Source organism: Antechinus flavipes, chromosome 6, assembly GCF_016432865.1.
Source record: "Antechinus flavipes isolate AdamAnt ecotype Samford, QLD, Australia chromosome 6, AdamAnt_v2, whole genome shotgun sequence".
NCBI classification, from domain to species: Eukaryota; Metazoa; Chordata; class Mammalia; order Dasyuromorphia; family Dasyuridae; genus Antechinus; species Antechinus flavipes.
The window spans coordinates 215,727,358-215,739,980 of record NC_067403.1 but is presented as its reverse complement, the minus strand read 5'-3'; the positions used below and the strand labels follow the sequence as shown (position 1 = coordinate 215,739,980).

Here is a 12,623-nt window from a genome sequence, read left to right as displayed (position 1 = left end):
TTTTACCTGTTGAAATCCTACCATTCCTTCAAAACTAGACTGAAATCATAGTTCCTCTCTAGTGTCTTTCTTGATCCTTTCAATGAAGAATGGGCTGTTTTCCTTTGGTCCTTACCACAGTCTTTTAGAATGTGTCAGATTCCCTTCCCACAACTAGATTATAAAGCTCCATTAAATCAGAACCTCTGTCTTATCTATCTTTGTATTTTTTCTGTGGCCTAACAAATATTTTGCACATTATAAGTTCTGAATAGACATCTCTTGAGTTCTAATTAAGATCTGCAGTCTTTTTTCAGGGAGAACAAGATCAGATACATTTTTGAAAAATATAAACACAAATATGGGGCTCAAGAGAAATTGACAAATACACAACTAGACCAGACTTAGGTTTTGTAGTTCTTTCTTCATAAATCATTTTAAACCTACATTGATAATATTTACTACAAAAGTAATGAAACTCATCGAGGATGTGTTAGCTTTCTCTGAGTTTGGTTCCTGAACTTGACAACATGGCTAAAAATACCAGGAAGATTGGAATTGTTGGTAAATATGGAACATGTGGTTCCTTCTTCAAAAAATGGTGAAGAAAATTGAAATGAGCCATCATGGCAAGTACACCTGCCCTTTCTTTGTCAAAATGAAGAGATGAGCTGGGAGTATTTGGCATTAAGGATCCTGTACTAAAATAGTAGCTAATGGTCTATGGATCTACGACATCACCCTTGCATTCCCAGTCAAATCTGCCATCAGAAGATAGAAGGAATTGGAAGGCCAGTAACACTTTTTCCTTATTAAATACCTACTAGTCCATAGTTCAACAATAAATGGATTAATTTATGGAATAAATTTTTAAAAAAAGATGTTACCATAAAATTTGTAATTAAATTAGTAAATATGGATCAAAGGTTATATAAAAATTTTTAAAAATGATGTGTTACCATAAAATTTATAATAAAGTTAGTATTCAATATTGGTCAAAGGCATCTTTTTTTTGGTGTGGGGGGGTTTTAAGTGAAAAGCATTTAACAAGGGAACTCTGTTAGTAGAAGGCTTTGCCCACTAGGAGCTTCAGCTGATTCTCCATTGTTGAATTTCTTGCCTCAGCCACATGTGGATGATTGACTTCCAACTAAAGTTCAGACCTACTTCTCCACTGGTATACCATATAACATTGTTATTGGTCCCTGAGAAACCCTGCCTCAATATCTACCAGCATTTACCTACTACCAGCTGTTTACCAGTTAAACTAATCAAAGATACCTTTTCATAGGATGAGGACTCATTATCTTGCATACTATTTATGCAGATCTAATCATCCTAAATTGGACCCCAAGATCCTATTTTCAGCCTCTTGATTTGGAACTCACTATTCCCTCCCGGTAATCTATGGGTAATTCCTGGAAGTGGAAATTTGACTTTGCTCAATGGGAACTGCCTCGTCGCTCAGTCTGTAATTTTTATAGTTCTTTCAATTTGGATTTTGCATTTGCTTCCACTCTCTAGTCATAGTTATTGTTCACTGCCTTCTTCCAAAGAGTAGTTGACCTGCTGACTGTGACCTACCCCAGCCAGAATTCTCACACCTAGTCAGACTCCAGATGCTGGCGCTTTGTAATCTTTTAAATCTTCTAACATGCTAGTAGCTAATCTTGGCACATCTGACAGAGGGAGGTTTGGCAGATGGAAAATGGCAAGGGTGGGGTAGGCTTGCTAAAAGATCTTGCTGTGCTATTGAAAGGAATTCTTAGCAGCCTGCTACTCAAGGTCCAGGAGAATCTGGCCCCACCCAGATTTTCCAATCTTATCTCAGAATCCTCCCCTCCATTGGCACTAGGATCTACCCAAAGTGGTCCAGCTTCCATCTTACCTCTGTCTTTGCTCCCAGAATCCTTAAATTAAAAGACTTCCCTGATGTCCCTCCCCTCTCTGCTCCTCATCCCACCACCATTACTTAAACTATAATGTTTCTCCTCTTGATCTCAGAGTACTTAGCTTAGAACTCTCATGAACACTTATCATGTAATAGTTACTTGTAGATTCAATGTAAATGGCTACTGAGGAAGGCAGAATCCTAGACTTATTTCATTGCTGTATTTCCCTAGCATTTAACAACATAATGCATATAGTAGGACCCAAATAAATACTTATTAAAGCCAAAAGAGAAAAAAAGAGCACTAAAAAGGAGAGAGGAAAATTCCCAATAACAATCTCTAAGATGAAGGTTGCAGGACCTGAGAGAACTCAGAAGGATTTATGGACTTGTGATATATCAAGTGAATCATTGCACTCTCTGTCTCTGTCTCTCTCTCTTTCTCCATATATATGTACATACACACACACACACACACACATATATATATAACATACATAAATTAAGAAATATTGAACCACAAGAGGATATAGGTATCAAATTTTTGCCTCAATTATTTTTATTTCATTTTTTGTTGTTGTTGCTGAAGCAATTGGGATTAAGTGACTTGCCTAGGGTCACACAGTCAGGAAGTGTTAAGGGTCTGAATTCAAATTTGAACTCAGGTTCTCCTGACCAGTTCTGGTGCTCTATCCACTACACCAACTAGCTGCCCCTTGCCTCAGTTATTATAGGAGGTGTCTAATATGGCAATACATAAATTAAGAAATCATAATTAATATTTGAGACAGGACTACCATCAAACACAGAGCCCCAAATACTTTAAATGAAAACAGATGGACTACTTTGGAAACCCTAGAACAAATAAGTACCTGCTTTCAATACACAATACACACACACATAGTATTCATACTCCACATCACTTTTTTATTTTCTGCCTGGATTTACAATTTTCCTGAGAACAAGCTCCTATTAGTCAAAGGGAAGTTTACAGGAGTTGGGAAAATTATGATTTCCTCTCAGTTAGGCCATTGATGGCCAAGGCTGAGAAGGATGAAGCAAGAGGACTTTCTTAGACCTGGAGACCACCTGAAGCCAGCTGGGGTCCAGACCCAACACACCCTGGAGCTAGGGGTGCAGAGCTCCTACATGGCTAAGAATACGAGCATCCTAAAAGAGTAAACTAGGCAGGCTGCTTGCGTTGGCCCAAGGAAAGCAAAGGAGACAGTGAACAACTGAGAGAATCAGAAGCCTAGAATACAAGCCCATACTTTTGACATCATTTTTACTTCTAGGAATAATATGTCAAACAATTCAGCATCTCAGATCTCCCCCAAATCTATTCCTTTTAAAGTTTTTAATTGGCTTGTAATCCTTTTCCCCACAGATTTAGAGCAAAGGGAAAGAGCTAAAAATACCCCAAGAAGCTAACTTACCTTGCTCATTGTTTGGCGGTAGGGGTGGGGAGTTAACAGGCTTGGATTTGTCATAGTTGTTAAAGCTCTGGCTGCGCCGGTTGTTGGCACTAACAGACCCACGAGTTTTGGCTTCGCTGCCTGCAGCTGATACCCTCGTGGTAGGACCTGGGAGTCTGAAATGGAAAAATCAATAGGTGACTGATTTGGTCTGGTGAAAGAAAGGGAGGAGAGAGGTAGCTTAGGAGAGAGAGCCAGAACCATGCAGGAAAAAAGAACAAGCCTAACTGGGTTTGGAGAAGTTTAAAATTGTCTAGGCAAACGACAGCAAATAATTAGGGACTAGAAATAAGCATGGCAATTGATAAGAAACTCCTTGAGGGTATGTCTTGTACCTAATCTAGAATGTCCTAGATACTTACTGAACGAATAAATCAAAGCCCAAATATAAATTTCAAGAGTTTTTTTTTTTTTTTTAGGAAAAAAAAAAAACACTTAAGAGTGTTGTCTCTGAAAAAAAATAATGCAATGCTTAAAAATATGAAGTTCAAAGAAGCTCAGAATCAGAGTTGTTTGGAAGGGATGCTTGTACCCTATACTTGAAAGACAATCCTTTCTACATCATTATCATCGTTGGTCAGAAAACATCTTCCAAACAGCCTGGGTTTCACTGTGATAAATGTGGTTGTTAGGAAAGTTGTCCTGTGCCCATCAATTGGGGACTGGCTGAATAAATTATTGGATATGAATGTAATAGAATATTATTGCGCTATAAGAAATGATGAACAGGATATTCTCAGAAAAACCTGGAAGACGTACACGGACTGATGATGGGTGAAGTGAGCAGAACCAGAAGAATACCGTACACAATAAACAGCAACATTATGTGATGATCAACTATGACAGACTGAGCTCTTCTCAACAATACAGTGATCCAAGATAATTCCAATGGACTTGGGATGGAAAATGGCACCCATATTCAATAGGAGAATTATGGAGGCTGAATATCAATTGAAGCATACTATTTTCCCTTTTTAAAGTTTGTTTTTTATTTATCTTGGTTTTTCTCTTTTATTCTGATTCTTCTTTCACAACATGACTAATAAAGAAATATGTTTCGCATGATTGTACATGTAAATAACCTCTATCATATTGCTTCTTATCTTGGGGAGAAGAGAGATAAGAGAGAGAGAGAGAAAAATTTTGGAACTCAAAATCTTATCAAAATGAATGTTGAAAGCTATCTTTACATGTATTTGGAAAAATAAAATACTATTGAGGAAAAAAGGAAGCTTTTCCTTATGTCAAGTATAAATTTCCCTCTCTTTAACTTCTAGTCTCTCATCTTAGTTTTGTCCAGACTTCAAGAAGAACAAATCTAATTCTTCTATCCACACAGCAGGACTTCATATTCTTAAAGACCACTATCAAGCATCCCCAAGCCTTCTCTTCTCCATGCTAACAATCCTCAGTTCTTTGAATCTTTATATAGTCTTCTCTCCAGTTCTTTCACCATCATAACTGTTATTTTTGGAAAACTGCAATTTATCAGTGTCCCTCCTAAAATTCATTTCATTTTTTGTCTTGGTTGTATATTCTTTTGTTGTCAACCAATTTCTAATCATGGATACCTTAAGAAATATGAAAGCATAAGAAGGATGTGGGTGTCAAACTATTGCCTCAGTTATTAAAGGAGATGCTTAATCTAAATGGCAACACAGAAATTGAGAAATCATCATAATTTATGAGACAGAATTACCAAACAGAAACTCAGAATTACCAAACAGAAACACCTGAAATGAAAACAAATGGACTACTTGAGAAACACTAGTACAAATAAATACCTTCTTTCAATATCTAATTAATGTATTCCTTAGAGATTTTACAACTGAAATCTGTCTCCTCAGACTGTGACTGGCTAAATATGTATAGCTCTTCCTAGAATAATATCTATTTGATTAAAGACAATCATTCACTTTTCTTTCAAATATATATCTCAATTCTTGATTTTAGGAAGGACACTCATAAGATGATTGGCTCTGCTGGACTTTATACCTTCTCTAAGGATGTTTGAGTCCCTTCACTAATAAGGTTAAAGATAAGTGACATTTACAGGACTCTTCCAATCCCTCAGACTTATAACTACATTGCTCATTCCATGGAGCCAAATTTGATCATTTCTATCACATGTAAGTCCCCTTCTCTCTACTGAGATAATTACTAGCCAATTCATTCCTTCATCACCTCAACAACTACAAGAACCCCCGTTTGTATCTCTGCCTCAAGTTTCTCCCCTTTTCCAAACATTCTTCACTCACATTCTAGAGTCATTTACCTAAGGAATATGTCTGAGCACCTTTTGCATCGAACTCCAAACTCTAGTGGCTAGTGATTACTTGATTTGGCATTCAAAGCTTTTTATAATCCACCTCCCTTCTTTTCAGCCTTCTCCTGATCTTTTACCTCCTCCTCCTTCTAATTTTTCTTCTTTTTTAGGCACTCAGGGTTAAGTGACTTGCCCAGGGTCATATAGCTAGTAAATGTCCAAGACCGAATTTGAACTCAGGTCCTCTTGATTACAGGGCACTATCCACTCCTTTCTTATTTTTCATTGACATCCACTCTCTTTCTAATTTTGCTCCAGTAATTTTTCACACAGGACTTTACATCTTCGTAGCGTCCCCATGACTGAAAACTTCTGTCTCCTAAACTTTATCAGTTGGTTTCCCAGAGCTTCCTTCAGGTCTCTGCCCAAATCTTTCCTTCTCCAAGAGGTCTTTCCCAATTCCTCTCCCCCCTCCCCAGATGCCAGTGTCTACCCCTCTGAGATTAACTCCACTGACTGTATATATCTGTATACAGCTCCTGTATATATCTAGATCTCCTTACATGTTGTGAGCCTCTTGAGGGCAAGAGTGTTTTTGCTTTTCTTTGAATTCTGAACACTTAGAAGAGTCTGGTTCATAGTAAGCACTCAATAAATGATTTGATTGATTTTTGATTTTTTCATGTGATCTCATTTGCATATATTATCTCATTGGCACGTGATCTTATTTGCATATGTGGTCTCATTGGTATGTACTACACAACTGGTACATACTATTTCATTTGCCTATGTAAATCTATTGACATATATCATCTCATTTTCATATGTAAATCCATCAGCATCTCATTTGCATATGTGGTCTCATTGGTTTACACAACCTACAGCATACATTATCTCACTTCATATGTAAATTAATCAGTGTATATTATCTCATTTACATATGTAAATTCACTAGCATCTATTATTTCATTTGCATGTGTGATCTTATCTGCATATACCACCTAATTGGCATATCACATATAATTTGCATATGTAAATTCACCAACACATATCTCATTTGCATATGTGGTCTCATCCACATATACCACCTAATTGGCATATCACATATAATTTGCATATGTAATTCATGAGCATATATGATCTCATTTGCATATGTAAATCCACCACTATATATCATGTCATTTGCATTTGGGACCTCACAGCCAGCAGCCCATGACATAGACACAGCAAATGGTGTTGAAATTTCTGAGAAATTAAATGACTTGCTCCTGATCATCTAGCTAGCATCAAAGGCAAGACGTTAGTTAGTCTAGGCCGTAACAAGTTTAAGTCCAGAGCTCTTTTCACTCTCGTAACACAGCCCATCTAAGCCACGTTTCAGCCTGGGAGTTTCGGGCTGGTCGTTTCCAGTAATTAGAGCTCTGCAGAGCCGAGCTTACGCGCCGCAGACGGCCCGGCCGCCTTTCATTAGATGGAGCGATAATGCTGAGCGCTCCACTCTCAGAGCGTGTAACCGTCTCTTTCCAAGTAAACTGTGGAGCCCCAGACAAGGATGACCACAGTCGGAAAGCATTAGGTGAGCACATACACGTGTGCGGGCGCCCTCTCTAAACATCTCCTTGTGGCGGAGCGAGAAAGATGGCTGCGGAGAAAGAGGGGCCATAAAATTTATATTGCTGAGACTCTTAAGCAATTCTGTGGGAGGGCTTCGGACCGGGGAAGGCGGAAACACATCTTTTCTAAAAAGTGGCCATGAAAACTCAAGATTATTCCCACACAGCTTCGAAGATTTGCCTCCATTAGGGGTTTCTTTTGTCCCTGGCAGGAAGTCAATTGCCGCCATAAAGGCCAGTTGTAAAGATGAGACAAGGTAGTAAAGGCAGGCGGGGAGGAGATTTTCAAGGCTATAGCAGTTTTAGGGTAACTGGAGGAAGCGATGATATAATTAACAGAGCTTTGCTGCAGGCTTCTCCCAACTAAGAAACCAAATCTTTCTGATGAACAGCACACAGTGATAACAAACATTTGACTCAGATAATTCCAATGAGTGTTAACAACAACAATAATAATAATTATAATAACTAACATTTATATAGTGCTTATTATGAGCCAGGCAGTATGCTAAGTATGTTATAATTATCACCTCATTTGATCTGCACAACAACCCCCAGAGGTAGGTACTAATAACACCCCCATTTTACAGATGAGGAAACTGAGGCAGACAGAGGTCAACTGACTTGCTCAGGATCACTCAGCTTCTAAGTAAATGTTTGAGGTCAAATTTGAACTCAGGTCTTCTTGACTCCAGACTCAGCACCATCTAACCAAACCAGATCATCCTCACAGGAGGATCCCTGATGTTGGTTCTAGGAAACCATACTAAATGTCTTTAATTTGAAGGGAGTGTCAAAATAAGGTTTTGAGCTTTTATCTCTAGTTCCAGAAAGAACTGCCCCAAGCAGCCTCTAAATGAATGATTGTAGCAAGTCTTAGTCACCTGAAGGACTCCCCTCTTCCCATGAGTCTACTTGCTGATCCCCAAAATGCAAAATTGCATTTATCATTTCCATTACTTTAAATGAGTTATTCCCCATGACTAGAATATACTCCTTTTTTAACCTCTTCCTTTTGGTTTCCCAAGCTTTCTTAAAGACTTAGTTTAAGTGATTTTCCTGTATCTCTTCTGCCCTTTGTAGCTAAACTCCTGGAAGAAATCATCTGCAATAGAAGTCTCTATTTTCCCTACTCTCTTTCTTTTTTAAACCCCTTACAATCCAGATTCTGACCCTATCATTTGACCAAAACTGATCTCCAAAATTACTAAAGATCTCTGAGTTGACAAATCTGATGATCTCTTCTTAATCCTCATTTTTCTTGGTCTCTCTGCAGCCTTCGACTCTACTGATCACTCTCTTCTTGGTACACCATTTTTCTTAATTCTTCTACCCAGCTGAACACATTTTCTCTGTTTACTTTACTGAATCCTCTTCCGGATCACATCTCTAACCATTGGTGTCCCTCAGGATTCTGCTATGGGCCCCTTTCTTCCTCTGTACAACTTCACTTGGTGCATTTTTCCGTCCCCATGGATTTACTTACCATGTTGACATTGATAGATTCTCCTGCCCCGAACTCTCAGTTGATCTCCAATCTCCACTTGCTTTTCATACATCTCAAAACTGGATGTCCAGTAGACATACGTCTAAAACTAAACTCATCATCTTTTCCCCTTATTTTCCTTATTCTCGTCTCCTACCTTCCTTATTACTATAGAAGACAGTCCCTCAGGGTTGCAACCTTGTACACCTCACCATCCAAGCTCTTGTCTATTTATTTCACTTTTGCAACATCATTACTCAAAAATGTCCCCTTCTATCCTCTGACAATACCATCACCCTGACAAGACCCCCAACACGTTCCTTAACCTTAAAGAAGGAATAAGCAACAGTTTAAAGGCAAAGACCTTTCCAAGACTGGTGCCTTATTAACTTATTCACACTCAAAGTCTAGTCTAATCTTGGACTGAGTTTTCATCAACTACAAAGACTTCTAGCCTATTCAGACCATTTTCTCAGTTCCTTTCAGTTATCTATATAAATATAAGGATAGGGCCCCTCAATCGAGGATTTAGAACAGAGCAATCCTACAACAATCATTCTCAGAAGTTCTGAAAGGAATAACACCTTCAAACTACTCAGATAAGGAATTCTTTGGGCCACAAAGTCAATTTCATGTTTCTCTATCATAAAGTGCATGATGTTTTCTATGAAAGGATATCTCAGAAAAATAAAGAAAAGTAGCCACAATCAGATCATCATCCTGGGGGTATACCTAGTGCTGGTTCTTATAATCTATGCTTTCAACCTGAGGGTAGGTCTCAAATTATGAGATCACACTCCAGCTGTTAGACTGTTATTCTAAAGTACTTTCCCCATTTGCACTACCTTGGTTCCAGCATGATTAATTGCCGGCTCTGCTGATTTTATTTTATGGTGGACACAATTTTCACCAGTGCATGAAGGTGTTTTCTACCTAATTCTTAGGTGTAAACTCAGGTGGTGATCTTTTTTTTTTTTTTGTCAGCTCTGAGTTTTTCTTTAGTGCCAGAAACAAGTCAGTCTTGTCATAGAGACCTCAAGTACTGCTCCCACATTTCAAAGAAGGCATTCACTTTTCTTGGTGCACGATGGGTATTTTTGTCAACCACTTGACTGAGAGCAATTGCTGCTCATGTCAGTCTCTCTCTCCGCTCCACCCTCATGTGACAGGTACCACCAAAGCAGCAGCTGCTAGAAGCATTTCCCCTTGTGCTGAGAAAGGAAAGCAAGTCAGAGGGAAAAATAAACTGCATATTGCTCATAGTAGGAAGCATGTCTGGATAACTCATTCTTCAAGGAAATTTGACTAACAGGGATCTGTCTGCATTACCAAGCAAAAACTTACGTAATGACTAGGAACATATATAGGCATTTTAAAGCCCACCTGTTGCTTTTTTAGTTAAATGCAAGGGAAGTGACTTAACAGAAAAGGAAAGAAATATCATCTGTTAAAAGTTACCATTGATTTCTTCAATCTGCACAGAGTGCAGAAAAGACTATAAAACTGTTACTGTATGTATGCAACCTGCAGGCGCTACTGATTTCTCCCTTGTCCAACACGCTTGTAAGCAGGGAGCATTTTTTGCCCACTACCCCGCAAAGGTTAAGGATGGGAAGAACCCAGCATAGGAAGGGCGGCAGCTTGTATGCATATGCTTGGAAACTCGTAGGAGGTCCAGGAGAGAAGGCCTTTCTCCAAACATCATTCCACTTAAAATTCCACATTATAACCGCATCCCCCTTTTTGCATGCAGGCTAATGCTCCTTTCCCTACCAATTTCTTTCCTTAAGATACTCACGAGGTTTAAATCTGTAGTGTCTGATACAACAGTTCAACTCACGAAGAAAATACAGTGCAAAAAAGATGCATTCAAGACACTTGCTAGATCTGAGAACATAATGACATTCTAGGGATATGTGTATTCTTTGTCTTTATTTTGGCTTACATAGTCATTGTCAAGGGCATCAGCAATCTTCTCTGCCATTGTAGGAAGAGTACATTCAGAATCCTCTTGGTTTCTTTCATCTTAACTGGGCACCATTACACAAAAATGTTCTGATCTGTTCTCAGAAGGATATTTACTATCCATTCATATTGTACCATGATGTTTCTTTACTAGCAATGTGTGAGTAACTCCTTTATCTTGGGAATGTCCAGAATCAAAATCATTTATTTGAATGGCATGAGACTTTTTAAAGCAGTCAATTCTGGTTAAAGAAGCCTCCTACTGACACCAAAAATAAGTCTGGACTATCACTTGGATTCCAAATTGGTTTTATGCCTGTTAAAACAACCACCACCACAACACTCCAAACTCTTGGGGCACTCCAGGTTAAAATGTAAATTTTAAGGAACATAAATTCAAATGATAACAAGGAAAAATTCATCTACTAGAATGTCCCATGGGACATTTGGAGTAAAGGTTCATCAACTGGAGAACAAAGTACATAAAGTAATAACACAAATAACAGAAGACCAAATCAAATGCAGAATGATTTGAATGATATTCCCAAGTACTGTGAGGTAGCCTTTCTAGGACATGGTGTGCAAGTCAAGGTAGGAATCCAGGAAAAGACAGAAAGTTGTGCTTTTTATTGATCTGCAGAGAGATTAGATGCTCTTGGCTTTGGTGCATCAGGGTACAAAAAGAAGACATGTGTTTGCTTTGAGATTTAATCTCATCTTACCTAGTAGATCCAAGTTTCAGGTCTTTATTGCCCCAGAAAAAATGTCAACCACTGTTTAGGTAGCTTAACCATAGAAAATAAAAGTGTCAAAGATACCAGAGCAAAGCAAGGTAGAAGTAGAGTAAGGAAGGGGAAAAAACGCACACAATTAGAAGCCAAATTAAAATAAACATAAGCAAAGCAACAGACACAGACCCACTTTTCAATACCTCTTTTTGCCTTTTTGTGTGAGTTTTAGCAGCTCTCTGATCCTGTGTAATCAGAATCACCATCTTTTTTGTTAACCTGAATTCCAAACATGCAATCGAGAGGGAAATCCAAAAGGAAACTGGGCAAAAGCAGAGGGTAAAGGCGATTGGGTTAAACCATGCTTTGCAGAATAGGAAGAAACTCTAACCTAGAGGTTTTTTTCTGACCCAGAGTGAACCGGATGAGTTTGCTTTGAGATGGGTCCCTGGATGATGCACTGCACAACAGGGAAAGAGAAAAAAAAGTAGAAGAGATAAGTGAGTAGAAAGTAGATATGTTACCCAAATAAGTTACAACTTATAGGACAATGGTGATGGATGGAAATGGCCCATGTCTAGTTTTCTCTCTTTACCTCAGTGGCTCATAGATTTATTTATTTTTAATTTAAAAATACATATTTTTTTTAATTTTTAATTTTTAAAAAATCTTTTTAAATTAAAAAAAAATGGCTCATAAATTTAGAAGTAAGAGGAACCTCACTTGTCATGGAGTCCACTCTCCTTTTTTACAGCTAATTAAACAGAGGTCTGGAGAAGTAAAATATCTTGCTCAAGTTCAAACAGCTAATAGACTAGAGACAAAATTCAAATCCAGGCCCTCTGATTCCAAATCCCTGTTCTCTCTACTATATTTCTCTATCACCATTGAGTCACTGGGAACTGATTTCACCAATCTGATCAATTTCCATTGAATTAATATCAAATTATTTTTCCTTGCCTGTATATGTAAACATATATATGTACTTATAATAAGTATTTATATTACTAACCACTACTATTTCAATGGGGAACCTGAAGATAAATATAACTGTAAAGCTATTACATTTATAAAGTCTAGATATTTGGATGCTTCTTTCAGAGGTGCCATAGAGAATTTCAAAAACATGGGAAGGATTTTTGCCATCAAACAAATCTATAAACATCATAAGCTTGTATCATTTTTGCACTCAAGGGTGTGAAAACAGTCATTTAAGTGGA

General features: G+C 38.0%; 1 protein-coding gene and 1 pseudogene across 2 annotated transcripts in view; one reads left to right on the top strand and one right to left on the bottom strand.

Moving 5' to 3' along the window:
- The window catches only part of NAV2 (neuron navigator 2), a 442,768-nt gene that overhangs the window by 257,474 nt on the left and 172,671 nt on the right, over nt 1-12,623 (bottom strand). Inside the window, exons 6-7 of one of the 2 annotated variants that reach the window (XM_051965599.1) lie at nt 11,795-11,863; nt 3,307-3,461 (exon numbers count right to left, since the gene is read on the bottom strand). In XM_051965599.1, the coding sequence (XP_051821559.1) occupies nt 3,307-3,461; nt 11,795-11,863 (224 nt within the window). The remainder of the gene's footprint in view (nt 1-3,306; nt 3,462-11,794; nt 11,864-12,623) is intronic. The other variant, XM_051965600.1, reaches the window with a different exon arrangement.
- Nucleotides 510-778, top strand: LOC127540763 (60S ribosomal protein L37a-like; annotated as a pseudogene).